We start from the raw sequence: 16,791 nt of genomic DNA, 5'->3' as shown, positions 1-16,791 counted from the left end.
AGGCAGTCATTAAAAATATTTTCAACACAGGGCACCTGGGTGGCTCAGTTGGTTGGGCATCTGCCCATGCTAAGGTCATAATTCCAGGACCCTGGGATTGGGCCCCATGCTGGGTGCTCTGCTCAGTGGGGAGCCTGTTTCTCCCTCTCCCTCTGCCTTTCACTCTGCTGCTCATGCTCTTTCTGTCAAATAAGTGAATAAAATCTTTAAAAATTTTTTCAACACAGACAAAAATCGAAAGACAATAAATTAAGAAAACCATTTGCCTTATTTATTATATGTGTTGAACTTTCAAAAGCTGACTGAGTATCAAGGGGATAGGTACTTCATTCAAGCTGTTGCAACAGAAAGAATATCCAAAGGGAGTGATTCCTGGAAAATGGGAACTGAGGAATTGTATATAGCAAAGAAACAAAAGTGGCAACGTGCCAATTAAAAGTCTGGTGACTAATCAGGCAGGTCCTATAATCCTAAGCTGCTGAGAAAAGGAGAGTCCCAGTCACCACAAGTGGGGTTTAAAAAAAAATGGCTCTCAAGTCCTAGAGGGTAACTGACAATACACACACCAAGATTTTTACAGGTGCATAGTCTTGGATCTAGACTTTCCATTCAAAAAATTTATCAGGAATAAATATCAGAAAAGTGTTCAAAGATTGACTGAAGTCATCCTCAACATCTGTCTTTCATATACTGCTTGAAATCCGTCAGAAAATCCTGTTAGAAAACAGACATGCAGGGCGCCTAGGGTGGCTCAGTGGGTTAAAGCTTCTGCCTTCGGCTCAGGTCATGATCCCAGGGTCCTGGGATGGAGGCCCGCATGGGGTTCTCTGCTCAGCTGGGAGCCTGCTTCCTCCTCTCTCTCTGCCTGCTTCTCTGCCTACTTGTGATCTCCGTCTGTCGAATAAATAAAAAAATCTTAAAAAAAAAAAAGGAAGAAAACAGACACGCAGATCAATGGAACAGAATAGAGAGCCCAGAAATGGACCCTCAACTCTATGGTCAACTAATCTTTGACAAAGCAGGAAGGAATGTCCAATGGGAAAAAGACAGCCTCTTCAACAAATGGTGTTGGGAAAATTGGACAGCCACATGCAGAAAAATGAAATTGGACCATTTCCTTACACCATACATGAAAATAGACTCAAAATGGATGAAGGACCTCAATGTGAGAAAGGAATCCATCCAAATCCTTGAGGAGAACACAGGCAGCAACCTCTTGGACCTCAGCTGCAGCAACAACTTCCTAGGAACATCGCCAAAGGCAAGGGAAGCAAGGGCAAAAATGAACTATTGGGATTTTATCAGGATCAAAAGCTTTTGCACAGCAAAGGAAACAGTTAACAAAACCAAAAGACAACTGACAGAATGGGAGAAGATATTTGCAAACAATATATCAGATAAAGGGCTAGTGTCCAAAATTTATAAAGAACTTAGCAAACTCAACACCCAAAGAACAAATAATCCAATCAAGAAATGGGCAGAAGACATGAACAGACATTTCGGCAAAGAAGACATCCAGATGGCCAACAGACACATGAAAAAGTTTTCCACATCACTTGGCATCAGGGAAATACAAATCAAAATCACAATGAGATATCACCTCACATCAGTCAGAATGGCTAAAATTAAGTCAGGAAAGGACACATGCTGGTGAGGATGAAGAGAAAGGGGAACCCTCCTACACTGTTGGTGGGAATGCAAACTGGTGCGGCCACTCTGGAAAATAGCATGGAGGTTCCTCAAAAAGTTGAAAATAGAGCTACCCTATAAGCCAGCAATGGCACTACTGGGTATTTACTCTGAAGATACAAATGTAGTGCTCCAAAGGGGCACATGCCTCCAAATGTTTATAGCAGCAATGTCCACAATAGCCAAACTATGGAAAGAACCTAGATGTCCATCAACAGATGAATGGATAAAGAAGATGTGGTATACATACACAATGGAATACTATGCAGCCATCAAGAGAAAGAAACTCTTGCCATTTGCAATGACATGGATGGAACTAGAGGGCATTATGCTAACCGACATAAGCCAATCAGAGAAAGACAATTTTCATATGAGCTCTCTGATATTAGGAATTTGAGAGGCAGGGCAGGAAGGGGTTGGGGGTAGAAAGGGAAAAAATGAAACAAGAGGGGATCGGGAGGGATACAAACCATTAGAGACTCTTAATCTCAGGAAACAAACTGAGGGTTGCTGGGGATGGTGGGGTAAGGATAAGGTGGCTGGGTTATGGACTTTGGGGAGGGTATGTGCTATGGTGAGTGTTGTGAAATGTGTAACCGCCGGGGCAAATAATATATGTTAATTAAAAAATAAATAATTAAAAGAAAAAATAAAATCCTGTTAGATTGATCTTCACAATATATCCAGAATCTGACCCCTTCTTTCCCAAAAGGCAGTGGGTGTTGGAGAAAGTGAGAGATTGGGAGGCGTGGTGGGGGAGGGGAGTGTGGAGAGAGAGAAACAGGGGGAGAGAGAGAAAGAGGGAGAGATTTGACCTGTTTTTAGTCCATTACGTCCTTTTTTAGAATTATAACTCCAGGAAGGAACTGAGCGGAATGGATTACTCTCTTAGTACCAGAAGCACCAGGGTCAGTGTACACTCAAAGAAGAAAATTTTATATTTTTCCATACAGGAAAAAAATAAGTATATTTGCTATATAAAGATAAAGACATTCTTTATAACTCTTTCTATGTTTTTCTTTGTAAGGGAAAACACCTCCTACCATAATACATAAACTCTGAAATTTCAGTGGCTTTTAACACAATAAAGCATATTTCTTTCTCACAAAATGCTTCAAAAACCATTGTTCTTGGTGGGCAACTCTCCTGTAAGGAAGTGATTTAGTGTCTCAAGGTCCTTCCTTCTTGTCCCATTTTCAACATGTGATCCCACGGTTTCCTTGGGGTCATTTCCTGCAATCTATCTTAGAAAGGAAAAGAGCTTTTGAGGATCTGAAAGGGAGGTTTTTATAAGCCAGGCTAAAAGTAGTCTGTATCATTTCTACAAACATTCCATTGCCAGAATTTGGACATACAACTATCGTTAAGTAAAAAGATGTCTGGGAAATATAATTTAGCTCAGTTTTTAGGAAGAAAAGGGAATCGGTTTGACCAATAACCTCATAAATGAAATTTTTAAGTGGTAATAGAAAAGATGAACTCCCCAGTGGAAAAATGGCCAATACCAATATTCAATATTCAATAATCATTAAGGATAAAGTTAAATAAGTTAAAAAACCTACTTTTAATATTAAACTATCAATATTAAAAATAATAGACCATGTTATTTTCCTAAGCTGCTGAGAAATAGTTCCAGTCACCACAAGTGGAGTTAAAAATGTTTTCAACTCCTAGAGGGCAACTGACAATACACACCCCAAGATTTTTTCATGTGCATAGTCTCTGATCTAGACTTCCCATTCAAAAAATTTATCTGGAATAAATTATCAGAAAAGTGTTCAAAGATTAATTGAAGTTATCCCCAACATCTGTCTTTCATACACTGCATGAAATCCATCAGGAAATCCTGTAAGGTTGACCTTCACATATACCCAGAATCTGACACCTTCTTTCCACCTTTACTCCTTCTTCCTTGCCTATAGTCTAATTTTAACACAAGTAGCCATTGTGATCCTTTTATTTTTTTATTTTTATTTATTTATTTTTCATTGTGATCCTTTTAAAACCTATGTCATATCAAGTCCTTCCTCTACCCTAGGCCTCCAAGAGCTCCAGAACCAAACTGGTTGCTTATGATCTGTCCCACCCGGGCCAACGTCAAACTTCTCTGATCTCATCTTTTGTTCCCCCACCCCACTGCCACTCCCCTGCTCACTTTGTTCAGGCTGCAAAGGCTTCCTTGCTGTTCCCACCAAGTGTGGTCCCTCCTCAGGAACTTGCTGTTCACTGTCCACATCTCTGCTCAGATACAGTGAAGCCTAGGTAATTCCTCTGTGCAAAAAAGCAATGTGCCCTCTCCATCTCTCTCCTCCTTCCCCTTACGCTGCTTGATTTCCCCCCATAACGTTTTATCACCATCTAATGCATTATATATCCTTGTTCAATTGAGTGTTACTGGTCTTCTGCTGTAATGGGGTAAGGGGTTTTGTAACACCTAGAACAGTGCCTGGCACATGGTAGACATTCAACAGATATTTGCTGAATGACTGAATAAAATGCGGCAAAAATTCTGAAACATCAAAAAAATATATAGGACTGGTTATGTAAACTGGGATGATGCTGTGAAGAGTCAGACAGTCAGAGAAGACAGAATCAAAACCCTAGATGTGCAGAAAATAACACTAAAAATGTGGTTTTGTATTTCATAGGAGGAAACTCTGGGAATACCAATTTCTAAAGAGGTAACGGTTATTTTTCTTACCCAACTGGTTTCTGAAACCATACGAATGGGAAGTTTCTCATCATAAAATGTATTTTAACATTTGTCAACTGCTTCTCTGGTCTCAAATAGGTTTTTCTGTGAACATGGGTGTCTCTGAGGGCTGAGAGGATTTTTAAAGATTTTTTTAAAAAATTTATTTACTTGACAGAGAGATAGAACACAGGTAGGCAGAGCAGCAGGCAGAGGGAGAAGCAGGCTCTCCACTGAGCTCTCCACATCTCCCAATGTGGGGCTCAACACAGGGCTCGTTCCCAGACCCTGGGATCATGACCTGAGCCGAAGGCAGACACTTAGCCACTGAGCCACCCAGGTGCCCCGCCAAGAGGATTTTTAAAAAGCAATCTTATTCTTTGCAGATTATCTTAGTCCGTTGGAGTGGCCATAAGAAAATGCCACAGACTGATTGGTTTAAACAGCAGACTTTTATTTTCTCACAGTTCTGAAAGATGGAAGTCCAAGATCAAGGTCCAATAGGGCTCAATTTCTGGTGAGGACTCTCTTTCCAGCTTGCAGATGGCTGCCTCCTCACTCTGTCCTCAGCTGGGCTCTCGTCAGTGCAGATTCATCGAAAGACAGAGACTGAGAGAGAGGAAGCATATATGAGTGAGCACAAGTTCTCTGGGGTCTCTTTTTATACAGGCATCAATCCTGTTGGATTAGGGCCCTATTGTTATGCCCTTATTTAACCTTAATTACCTCTTCAGTGCCCTATCTCATCTTTGTAGTCCCAGCATTTAGTACCAGATACTTGCATTTCTTAGTCAAAATGTTTTAGTCAGGGAAAGCTTGAATTTGGAGCAACAGTCATGTATTTTTCCTTATCTATCTATCTATCCATCCATCCATCCAACTTATTAAACAAACTTAACTCAAAGAGGTATAAATTAAGAAATAGAGTTTCCCCCAAATGCTGTTCCTAACACGGCCATTTTAAGTTCTCCCTTGCCTCCTATAACAGATTTCTTCTCACCTCTGGGGTTGATTCTATAACTTCCTGGTCAATTTCAGTGATTAAAAGTCCATTCAGTCTATAACTCTAATTTCATATCCAAATAAGAGATTTCCTTCTGTCTGTCATCTGCTAGCATTGTGGTTTAAAAGACCTGAAATGGGGAGGGAATATACTTCTCTTCATTCTCATTTTTCTACCTTGGGGAAAAGAATGTAGTTTACCTCTAGGCTTCAGGTGTTTCCTTCCTTTTTTAGTTCCAAGCTTCTCCAGGGAGTGGACACAGGGAGGAGTTAGAGGGATTCAAGCAGCCACTGTAGTGTTCCTTGGGCTGTTTGGCACTAACTGTTGGACACACTACCTGGCCATTGACAATGGTCTCTCCATGGCAGGTACTGGATTTCCAAAGTAGGCAGAGATGCGAGTTCTTTTTTTTTCTGTTTTCTTTTTCTTTTTTTTTAAAAGAAGACTTCATTTTTAAAGTAATTTCTACACCTAACATGGAGTTCGAACTTACAACCCAAGATCAAGAGTTTCATGCTCCACTGACTAAGCCAGCCAGGTGCCCCTCATGGGAGTTCACATGTGTCCACATGTGTCCTGTTTAAATTCTTCCGACTCTCCTCAGCTCTTGCACTCAGTGATATACCTTGTGGTTACTTTCTTTTTCTTTTTTCTTCTTCTTTGTTTTAATATTTTATTTATTTATTTGACAGACAGAGATCACAAGTAGGCAGAAAGGCCCGCAGGGAGAGAGGAGGAAGCAGGCTCCCCCCTGAGCAGAGAGCCCAATGCGGGGCTCCACCCCAGGACCCTGGGATCATGACCTGAGCCAAAGGCAGAGGCTTTAACCTACTGAGCCACCCAGGCACCCCTACCCTGTGGTTTCTTGTCGCTGGGGAAATTTTTGCCCTGTAGTGATTTTTTTGTATTGGTGCCATGCTCACTTGACCCACCAGAAATTCATGTTCTCATCAAAGCAGAGGTGATCGCTGAGCTACACCATAAGCCTGTTCTGCCATCATTCACCAATTCATTTTTTTCCTGTTCATGAAGACTTTAGGAAGATGGACTAGCCCGTTTCCTAATTTGATGTACAACTGGAAATGAGGTGCTGTTTTCCTTTTATACAGGTACCCCCAGACTTTGCAAGTAATTCTCTTAGAACCTTTCCCATTGGCTTTTTGGAAAGGGGTAGGAAAAAGCCACAACAGAACTTCCTAGGCCAACAATTTATGTCTCCAGTAATTCTCATTTTTCTCCTTCTTCTCTGGCTTATATGGGTTCAGGGTCTTTGTGGTTATTGAGGGACCAGTTGGGCTGAATTAGCATTGCAAGTACTGATCGCTTCTTTGTCCTCAACTTGGACCCTGGCTATCATTTCTGGGTCAACAGGGAAAGTTCTACACAAGTTCAGGTCACATATCCTCTACAGAACTTTGCATTTCAGTCTTCCCTTTTGGAGGGTGCTTATAGAGCTTGTGTCTTACTTTACACTTACTAGCATCCTCTGAGATGTAGGACAGCTATCCCTCATCTTGCTGATGAAACTGAGACAGAGACAGGCAATCTAGGACTAATTAATTGGAAACAAATTCTTCTGTAACTGCAGTCAAGTCTACAACCCTCCTTAACTGTTTTTTGCAAAATGTTGCACCTTTTACAACTCCAGAACATGGCCTTGTTCTTTCAGTTAGAACTTGGTCTGCTGGAGAAGTAAACAAAAATCCTTGGAGCTGAAGGTAAAACTTTTTAGCCTAAGCGTAGTAGAGTATCCATCCTTCAAGCTTCCCTCACCTCACCTAGCAACCAAGTTTCTTGCCTCCCCGAGGCACAAAATAATTAAGGGGCATTCATATTGCATTCTGCATTATTATACATACTACACTACGACAGCACATTTAGTAAAAATCTAAATCCCTGTTTCCCTGAACCTGACAGTGTCCCTCAAATTTTTTAGTAGGCATTTCCAAAAGACCTGGGAAACTTTGTGCTTAAATACAATGCCCTCAGGCCTGCTGAGATGCTCCAGAGTTCTTGTATTAAGCAAGCAGACTACACACGGAGATGCTACCCTACATATATAACTACAAGGTAAGTATAATGACTTAGTGAATTAAAAATATAAACATAGGAGCACCTGGGTGGCTCAGTGGGTTAAAGCCTATGCCTTTGGCTCAGGTCATGATCTCAGGGTTCTGGGATCAAGTCCCGCATCGGGCTCTCTGCTCAGCAGTGAGCCTGCTTCCTCCTCTCTATCTGCCTGCCTCTCTGCCTACTTGTGATCTCTGCCTGTCAAATAAATAAATAAAATCTTTAAGAAAATATATAAACATGTTTATATGTCACTGGACATATAAACATGTCCAGGGGTGCCTGGCTGGTTCAGATGGTAGAGTGTGTGACTCTTGATGTTGGGGTCATGAGTTCAAGCCCCACATTGGGCCTAGAGCTTCCTTTAAATAAATTAATTAATTAATAAAATAAATTGATTAATTAACATAATATATAAATATATATAATATACAAATATATATAAAGTATGCACACCCTCCAGACCATTGTACTTTTAGCTTAATCCAGTGATGCTTATCCCCTGATTTCCCTTCTAATAGAGTTAAAAAGAGAGAGTGGCAAAAAAAGCTTATATTTATAGTTGCCAGGCAGTGATAATTATATTCCATACATTTTCTCTTTCAATTATCATAAATATCCCACAAGGTAGGTATTTTTTTTGTTGTTGTTGTTGTTCTACAGACTAATTACACAAATGAGGTATAGAGAAGTTAAGCTAACTTAACCAAGATCACCACTTAGAGGTACTGAATTCAAATTATATAGAATTGTATTCAAATATAATTGACTTCCAAGAGCGGACTATCCCAGCACAGAGGAGAAAGACTGAGAGATCAAGATGACAGAGTGGAGGAAGCATTCTGATATGCACTGAGAAAAGCACTTATAACTCTTGTGATAAATATTTAATATGAACATACTTTACATCACATAGATATTCATAAAATACACTTCTTGGGACTTTAAAATTTTGATTTGAACTTCTACCCCAAAGCATGGTGTTTCTTGAAGAGCTCTCTTTTGTCCTTCTTGGTGCTTTTCTTACATCAAATATTGTTTTAGCTGTGATAGGTCACTGTATAACGACACCTCCCTGCATTATGCCCCCCTCTATTGATACGTCCCAATTCCCATCAAGAGACTCAATTTACCCCTCTGCTCACCTGAATGTGGGCTGGCCTTATGACTTGCTCCGACCAATAGAAAGTGATAGAAGTAACCTTGTACCTGTTCCAGAACTTGGGACTCCTGAGGCTTTGGCAGCATCTGCCTTTGCCCTCTGGGAAACGCTATTCTGAGACTGCCACACAAGAAAGAAGCCCGGATGAAAGCGAGTTTGGAGAGAGAGAGGTTCAGGCACCCAGCTTTCTCAGCTGAGCTCAGTCCGCAGCTGAACCACCAGCTGAATGCACCTTTCTGAAAAATAATATCTTTATTTTAATCCCTAAATTTTAGGATGATGATTCTTCCAAAGCAATAGATAAACCAGAAGTACAAAATAATAGACTAATCCGACAAACTGGTAAAGTATAAAGCAAGAGATGAATGTAACAGAAATTAGTATTGTTCTAACAAAATCCAAAGCACATGGCAGTCCTTAGGGCCAGGCAGCAGGTGAATGCTGAAAAGGGCAGAGAGGAGACTGTTGGTGCAAGCTAGGAAAGAAAGCAGGGAGGAAATTGCTGCTGGAGACCAGAGGACAGAGGCGGACCAATTAACTGTTGCCTGTGGTACCTTGGAAGGTAGTAAAGGTACTTAATGAACTTGTTGATCTCACTAACATCATTTCCTTGTAGAATACAGAAAGTAACAATTAGCTTCTTTCAGCTGTTTGGTGGGAGGTGGCATTTTTCTATTGCTGCCATAAAAAATTACAACAAACTCAGCAGCTTAAACAACATCAGTGTATTATTTTATAGTTCTGTCAAAGTCCCGAGACAGTAAAAATTAAAACCAGATCAGTAGAATAGTATTTAGTTAGAGTTTATTGTACACAAAAGAACAGTTCACGAATGGGGCGCCTGGGTGGCTCAGTCTGTTAAATGCCCAACTCTTGGTTTAGGCTCAGGTCTTGATCTCAGGGTCCTGGGATCTAGCCCAGGCAGGCTCCGCACTCAGTAGGGAGTCCGCTTGAGGATTTCACTCCCTCTTCCTCTGCACCCTCCCTCCCTGCCCCTAATAAATGAATAAATCTCAAAAAAAAAAAAAAAAAAAAAGTTCATGACTGGGAGTCTTCAAATCCCAACAGTGAGATGAAGCTCAGAGGCATGGTGTTATTAGATGGCTTATAAAGTGGAAATGAGAAAAAAAAAGTGGAAATGAGGAAGTTGCTTAATCTTTATAATGATTGATTATCACAATGGAAGTTGTCTAGGAAAAGAGGCCTCTGAGCCTCTAACTCTCTTTGGGTGGGAAGCAGGAGGCAAGCTGAAGGAGATAGAAGAATATGGGAGAAGTGTCATTGCTTGAAACCAGGAGCCTAGATCTGAAAAGGTACCACAGCTTCCACAATCCCCCTCTCACCCTCTTCAAATACTGCTCTGAGACTACCGGGCCTGTGGTATGGATCGGGAGACTAAATGCAGAGACGCGACAGAACAGCCCTCCTGCCTTCCTCCCCTCCTCTCCTTTCCAAGCTGGTCCTGCTGAGAGAGCCCCTGGCCAATCTGCCAGCTAAATGAAGCTTCCTGAATAGAGGCCCAGGCAAGACCAATAGAATAACCACACAGCTAATCTATAGAATCGTGACAAATAATAAATCATGTTGTTTTAAGTCACTGGATTGTGGTATAGCTCAGTAGTAGATAGCTGGAATTGTAGCTTAAGTAGCTGAAGGAAGTAGTAAGATACTGCTTTACTGGCCCACACATCATCTGTTTATACTGTACTATTATTCCAAAGGACACATTACCTCATCCCCTGAGTAGAGATGGAAACATCTCATAATCATAAAATGCCTTGGAGTGAGATGAGTATTATTTAATGTTTCTTTCTTTCTTTTTTTTTTTTAAAGATTTTATTATTTATTTGACAGACAGAGGTCACAAGTAGGCAGAGAGGCAGGCAGAGAGAGGAAGGGAAGCAGGCTCCCCGCTGAGAAGAGATTTCCAGGACCTGAGCTGAAGGCAGAGGCCACCAGGCCTCCTATTTAATGCCCCTATTTAATGTTTCTTGAGTAACCATGAACTATTATATTATTGTAAAATTAGAATGAAGTGATATTCACCTAATAAAAGTTTTTCCTTTTTATGAAACTTTGCATTGCTGCAAATATAATCTCAATATACTCTCTAACTTTCATAGTGTGAGTGATTTCCATGAGCCGTGTCGCCCTCTAATGAGTTCTGAAATGGACAGAGAAGCCATATAAAGAACTAAAGAAAGAAAAAAATATCCTTTATACCTGGGCAGTAAAGAAACCCCAGTTGCAGCGTTATAATGGAATAATGAAAACACTGGTCAGATGGCAAAACTGTCATCTTCATCGAAAAATCAAGAAATGCTCCATGTTTTTCCTGGTAACAATTTGCTTTAGTAAGACAATTTGGTTCTATGTAGGATTTCCTCATACACTCCTTTGCTTATTTTTTTGGCAAATATGCATCCCCTACTTCTTAATGAGCCAGTCATTGTTAGATAAGGGAGACACAATAATGAATGAGTCATTTACAGTTTCTGACTCACAATGTCAGTTGGGAATAAAGGGTAGGTGGATAATGGAAATGTAAATACACTGTTCCCATAGTGTGATAGGTGACAGGACAGGACACCATAGTCATAGGATTTTGTGGATTCTTCTTAAGTTTCTTTAACTCAATAGCTTCCAGCCCACAATTGTAAAAAAACAAAACAAAAACAAAAAAACCTGCTATTCATTTTGTAAACGGTTCATTTTTTGCAGGGGGTGCCTCATCTTGACCTCTCACTTTTCAGGTTCCTAGAGATTTAGAAATGCCCTTGGATGACATCATCCAGGGATCCTTATATGGTGTCGTCTTGATACTACTGACCCGTAAGAGATGCTGCATAGTAGAAAACATTATTCTTTGACTTTCCCTTAGGATTTCCAGCAGATGCCAAATGGATTTTTTTTCTTTTTTTTGAGAATAAAGAGTCTTCAGAGAGCAAAATGAAGACCCTTCTTAATGTAATATGAGAAGTAGTTTCAAATGTCTAAAGTCAGCTTTCCTCATACCCTTTGAAATCTACAGGGGGGATTCCAGCCTCATTTTTTGTTTGCTTTTGACTGTGCTACCACACAGACATCTGGAGGATCAAGACCATTCATTGCTCTACTTATTCATCTTTGTATACCCAGTAAGCACATAATACATGTTTGTTGAATGACTCAAAGAATCATTGAAGAAAAATGATCTTTTGAGACCTTTCCTGTTTTTCTATTGCATTTTTGTCAGGCATATTCAAAACTTTGATTTCTAAACCATTTTAGCAAACCACCAAAATAAGAAAAGAAAAACATAAACATGAAAGCTTGCTCATAACTATGACTAGCTTTTTCTTTTGTTTTTTACTCACTTTTACATGTGAAAGATTATTTTAAAACACTAGCTCAAAAAAAACAACAACCCCAAAACATTTTTTAAATTGGCCTACATCATTCATAAACTTCCTTTTTGTATAAGGTGTCAGGGACAATATAGTCCAAAAAAAAAAAAAAAAAAACAACTAAAAGGGCAACGTATTTTGTCAACTTAACTTGTAATAGCCAACAAACTCTGCATCGTTTCGATAAGGTACTGTTACTAGAATGCCAAACACATATTTAAAAACAAGGACAAGCAAGGAATGGCACTACGCTTGCAGAAATTTATTTCCTCTCAGACAACAGATGTGGAGAAGTGATTTTGTAACCAAAAAAGCAGCCCCCAAGAAGGAATTGATAACCCTAGGAATAAGCTTTCTTGGATAATTGCTGCAAAGTTGGCAAGCACAGAATCCCTCCTCCTGCCCCCTCCAGGAGCTAAACTTGAGATCTGTGTGTGCTGTAGTTTTTCTGTAATCAAGTCACAGGCCTTTTCCCCTTACCCCCTTTCAGTTTGCTCCTTACGGTTCTTCCCCTTTTCCTCGTTAGTTAAGGAAACGCAAAGTACAAAGAGAGGGGAGAGTTGCAACCCCCTACCTCTCGCTTCCTCCAACCCCCCTTTCGGTCACACCGCACCTTCCCTTCCCCGCCTTTCCCGGGCAGCCCTACTGTGTTCCCCGGCTCCTCCTCCTCCCCTTGTCCCCTCCTCCCCTCTCCCGGGATCCTTCTTTCTTCCTCCCCTCCCCTCCCCCAGACAGGCTTCCCTAGCGCGCTTCCCTTCCCCCGCCTCCCGAACCCGCACCCTCCCCTCCCCCAGCCTCCTGCCTTGTGACACATCCCGGGTCCTCCCGGAGGCGGCAGCAGCGGCAGCAGCAGCAGCGGTAGCAGCAGTAGCCACCACCTCCGCGGGAGCCGCAACCCCCGGCTCAGCCTGCCCCCCGGCCCCGCAGCTGCCGCAGCAGTCATGGCTGCTGATGGGGTGGACGAACGCTCGCCTCTGCTGTCAGCATCCCATTCGGGAAATGTCACCCCCACGGCCCCGCCGTACTTACAGGAAAGCAGCCCCAGAGGTAAGGCCAGCATGGACCTTTCTACTTCGTAAGGAAAAGCCTAGAATGTTAAAGACCCGGGAGCTCTAGCTCCGAGGTGGAGGCGATCCCCTCACTTGGGCTGGGAGAGAGGGATGCTGACTGCGCCTTCCCGAGCCAGCGCCTGCTTGCCTGAGAGCTTCCCCGCAGGGCTTTTGGTGGGGTAGGGTGGGGTGTGAGCGTGGGGCGTGAGCCTTGAGTGTGTGCGTGTGTATTTCACCCCTTCTCACCCTCTGGGGTGTGTGTCTGTATGTGTGTTTCACCACTTCTTACCCAGGGGTACAGGATGTGACATGAATTTCCCAGGCTGGGCTTTACCGTTTCAGAGCAGCCCCCAAGTGCCACTGGAGGAGGTGCAGATCTTTCACGATCATTCATAAATCCTTTCAGATGGCTGAGAAACCCCTAGTACTGCTCACCTTGGGATCTGCCCTTGAAAGGGCTTAGCTTGAAAAATATGCATATCCTACTATCCGCTCTCCCCCGCCCCCCATGCTCTGTTCAATCAGGGAATTGTCTTACCAAAAGGAATAGAATTAATCAATATACCTAATATGTCTGAAATTTCTGCCCTTCCTTATTACTCCCTTTTCTTAGGAGTATGTGTTAGCTTTCGTGGGGAATGAAGAAGCATAGAGAGGAAGATGTAATATTTTTGATGCATATCTGGGTGAGACTGAAATGAACTTACTTCTAAAAGTAACCCAAGTTAATACTTCTATTTATTTCGCTTCTCAAGATGGAATCGAAAAAGATTTGACAGCTCATGGATCTGAAGAAGTGTGTGTGTGTGTGTGTGTGTGTGTGTGTGTGTGTGTGGTGGGGGTTGTTAGCAAACTATTCAAAGATTTATCTTTGTTCTAAGCCTTTTAGTGGCTTCTATAGTAGAAAGAAGGTGGAGTCAGGATTTATAGAAAAGGGAAGGCAAGGCTTGTAAAAACCACTTAAGAGTTGTGAGAAGAATGGTCAAATATGGCACTTGAAAATGTAGCTTAAGTGCATCTCTCTCTCTTTTTGGCTGAATATGAGAGGAGTTTAAAAACCCAAGGAGACAAAATGGTAATGCTTTTGAAAATATAGGCAGATCGTGTTTCTTGTAACGCAACTTTTTCTTAGTTCAAGTCTGGAATTGGAGCCAGTTGTAGAGCAGGTTGAACTTGATTTGTATTTAAAATTTCCATTTCATGTATAACAACTTTAAAAGGAACAATCTAGGTCTTAATCAACACCTAACAAGAAACAGGACAAAGGAAAAAAATGTTTAGCTGTGAATAATTCAGTGTGATCAATGAGTTGAGAAGTAAGGTGCAAAGTGGAACAGAGACTCACCTAAGAAATCCACAAGTCGTGTTTGTATTAAACTTCTGTCAAAGGATATCAGTTGGGGGAATTGCCTTTAATGCAGAAATTTGATACTAATTTTTCACTGTTATCTAAATTGGATGGTCTAGAATAAGTTTAAATACTTATAAATGAGTGTTTCAACTTCATTAAATCACCCTTAAAGGCAAAATATTTGCCATTTATTAAAAGACAAAGTTTGGATTTAAGCAACTATCCTATAATAGATTTTCATGCCTTCTATCTTACATCTTTGTTTTTGTGTTTTTAGTCATAGTGGCTAAATTATTCCCCCAAAATATTCATGCTCATGGACCTGTTTATGGGTTTATCATTTGCCATATATTTGACTAATCTGATAAGACCCCCTCAAACTACACAATAAGGTACAAATTGCAGCTCAGCCCCTGAGAAAAAAAGTTTCATTCCAGATAGTTAAATAACTGAAGAAATTCAATGTATTAAAGAACAAAATTCAACTGAGTACATTTTAAAGATCTTATGGGCTTTATTTGATTCGTGACACTAAAGCATCCCATCCAGCCGATAGAAAGGAGCTCTAAAAAGGTGAGCTAAATGAAAGACTTCCCCAGGCAGAAGAGAGTGGGGAAAAGGAACTTATACTGGCAAAAAAGTGGATTGGTCGTGGGAAGATCACTTTCCTTTAGGGCATGGCAGTGGTCTATCAGGCACATGACCTCACTAGTGCTAATAAGGTAGTTCCTGACTGACTTGAAGAGTTGCTTCCTGGGAGAAGCCAAAGTGTAACTAAGTCTCTCTGGTTGGTGAGATGGAGCTTAGCAAAGTGCCTCCATTTTGAGCCTGTTCTCTTGTTTTCAACAAATGATTTAGCAAAAAGCCCTTTCTGCTTTATGGTAGACTATACATATATATTTTTTAAACTGGTGAATAAGACAGGTCAGATGATTTAGATAATTAAAAAACACTGAGTTCATCTGGCATAATACCTAGGAAGCAAGGAGCATAATTGAGATGTAAAGACATTTTATAAATTGACATTTTTGTCAGAATATCTTTTCTTGAATAACAAATAAGCATCTTCATAAATATTTTGAGTAATACATAAGATCTGATTCTAGGAGACCAATGTCATTTACTCCTTCATTGATTCATTGGGCAGCACTATGTGCCCCAGAATGCTCTAGGTCAACAAAACGGACCAAACCCATCCCTTCTTGGAGCCCATGTTGAGATGGGAAAAAAGAATCAAGAAACACAGGGCTGAATTATTACTGTAGGAAACACTCTGTTGCTAGACCAAATGTTTTCAGAAGTTGACAAGAATTAGAGTTGAGGGTTGGGATTCAAAAGACCAGAATAGAATGTACTTTCTGATAATGAACTTTGGTTTATAATACCATTCATAATTACACAGACTTTTTTTTTTTAAGTAGCTAAAAGCCATAACTAGTGAATATTTTCTTCAAATGAACCCTTTGCTATTTGTGTCACCACCTAAGAACAGGAATGTTAGCTCTTACTCTGAGATGAAATGTTCTATTTTATTTTATTTATTTTTTATTTTTATGTTTTTAAGATTTTTTAATCTATTTGTCAGAGAGAGTGAGAGAGATTGAGAGAGAGCATGAGCAAGGGGGGAGGGGAAGAGGGGGAAGCAGGCTCCCCACTGAGCAAGAAGCCCAACACAGGACTCAGTCCCAGGACTCCGGGATCATGACCAAAGCCAAAGGCAGATGCTTAACCGACTGAGCCAACCAGGTGTCCTGAAACATTCCATTTTAAGTTAAAAGATGGTGAAGTGTTTATTTATAAACAGGTTATTGATAAATGTAGTGGAAAGCAGTATTTTGCATTTGGTTTTAGCACAGTGAAAAACATGTGTGGTCTGTGTAACAGTCCACCTGTGTTTCCAGGTGGAATGCTTCTAGTGGTCTTTACTGTCAGTATTGGATTCCTGTATAGAGTAGGAGATCACCTTTCCTGTGACTAAAACATTTGGTACATGTATCACCCTTTGTAAAGGCATAGAAATTAAAATCAAAGACAGTTTTAGGCTCATTTGAAGAAGAAGATTGAGGAGCATCTGCCTTTGGCTCAGGTCATGATCTCAGGGTCCTGGGATCGAGCCCCACATCGGGCTGTCTGCTGGGCAGGAGGCCTGCTTCTCCTTCTCCCACTCCCCCTGTTTGTGTTCCCTCTTTCACTGTCTCTGTCAAATAAATAAATAAAATCTCTCTAAAAAAGAAAGATTGGAAAAATAGCACAAAACTTGCATAATTTGCTATATTTAATGGATTTGTTTATTATTTAATTTTACAAGTAGGATATGGCAAGATTGGAAAAAATACCACAAAACTTGCATAATTTGCTATATTTAATGGATTTGTTTATTATTTAATTT

At 40.7% G+C, this 16,791-nt stretch overlaps 1 protein-coding gene and 1 long non-coding RNA gene across 2 annotated transcripts in view; one reads left to right on the top strand and one right to left on the bottom strand.

Moving 5' to 3' along the window:
• Positions 1 to 4,818: 4,818 nt before the first annotated feature.
• On the bottom strand, positions 4,819 to 9,497 carry LOC116575472. The gene is made up of 2 exons (XR_004279796.1): positions 8,600 to 9,497; positions 4,819 to 4,958 (listed from the first exon to the last, which is right to left on the bottom strand). It is a non-coding gene; the product is annotated as an uncharacterized LOC116575472 (long non-coding RNA).
• A 3,227-nt stretch (positions 9,498 to 12,724) lies between these two features.
• The window catches only part of PIP4P2 (phosphatidylinositol-4,5-bisphosphate 4-phosphatase 2), a 56,658-nt gene continuing 52,591 nt past the window's right edge, over positions 12,725 to 16,791 (top strand). The window contains exon 1 of the mRNA XM_032316338.1: positions 12,725 to 13,049. Within this exon, the coding sequence (XP_032172229.1) occupies positions 12,944 to 13,049 (106 nt within the window). The 5' untranslated portion in view covers positions 12,725 to 12,943. The remainder of the gene's footprint in view (positions 13,050 to 16,791) is intronic.

The sequence above is a fragment of the Mustela erminea genome, chromosome 16 (assembly GCF_009829155.1).
Source record: "Mustela erminea isolate mMusErm1 chromosome 16, mMusErm1.Pri, whole genome shotgun sequence".
In the NCBI taxonomy this organism is placed as follows: Eukaryota; Metazoa; Chordata; class Mammalia; order Carnivora; family Mustelidae; genus Mustela; species Mustela erminea.
Note: the sequence above shows the minus strand (reverse complement) of the source record. Positions and strands in the feature narration are given on the sequence as shown.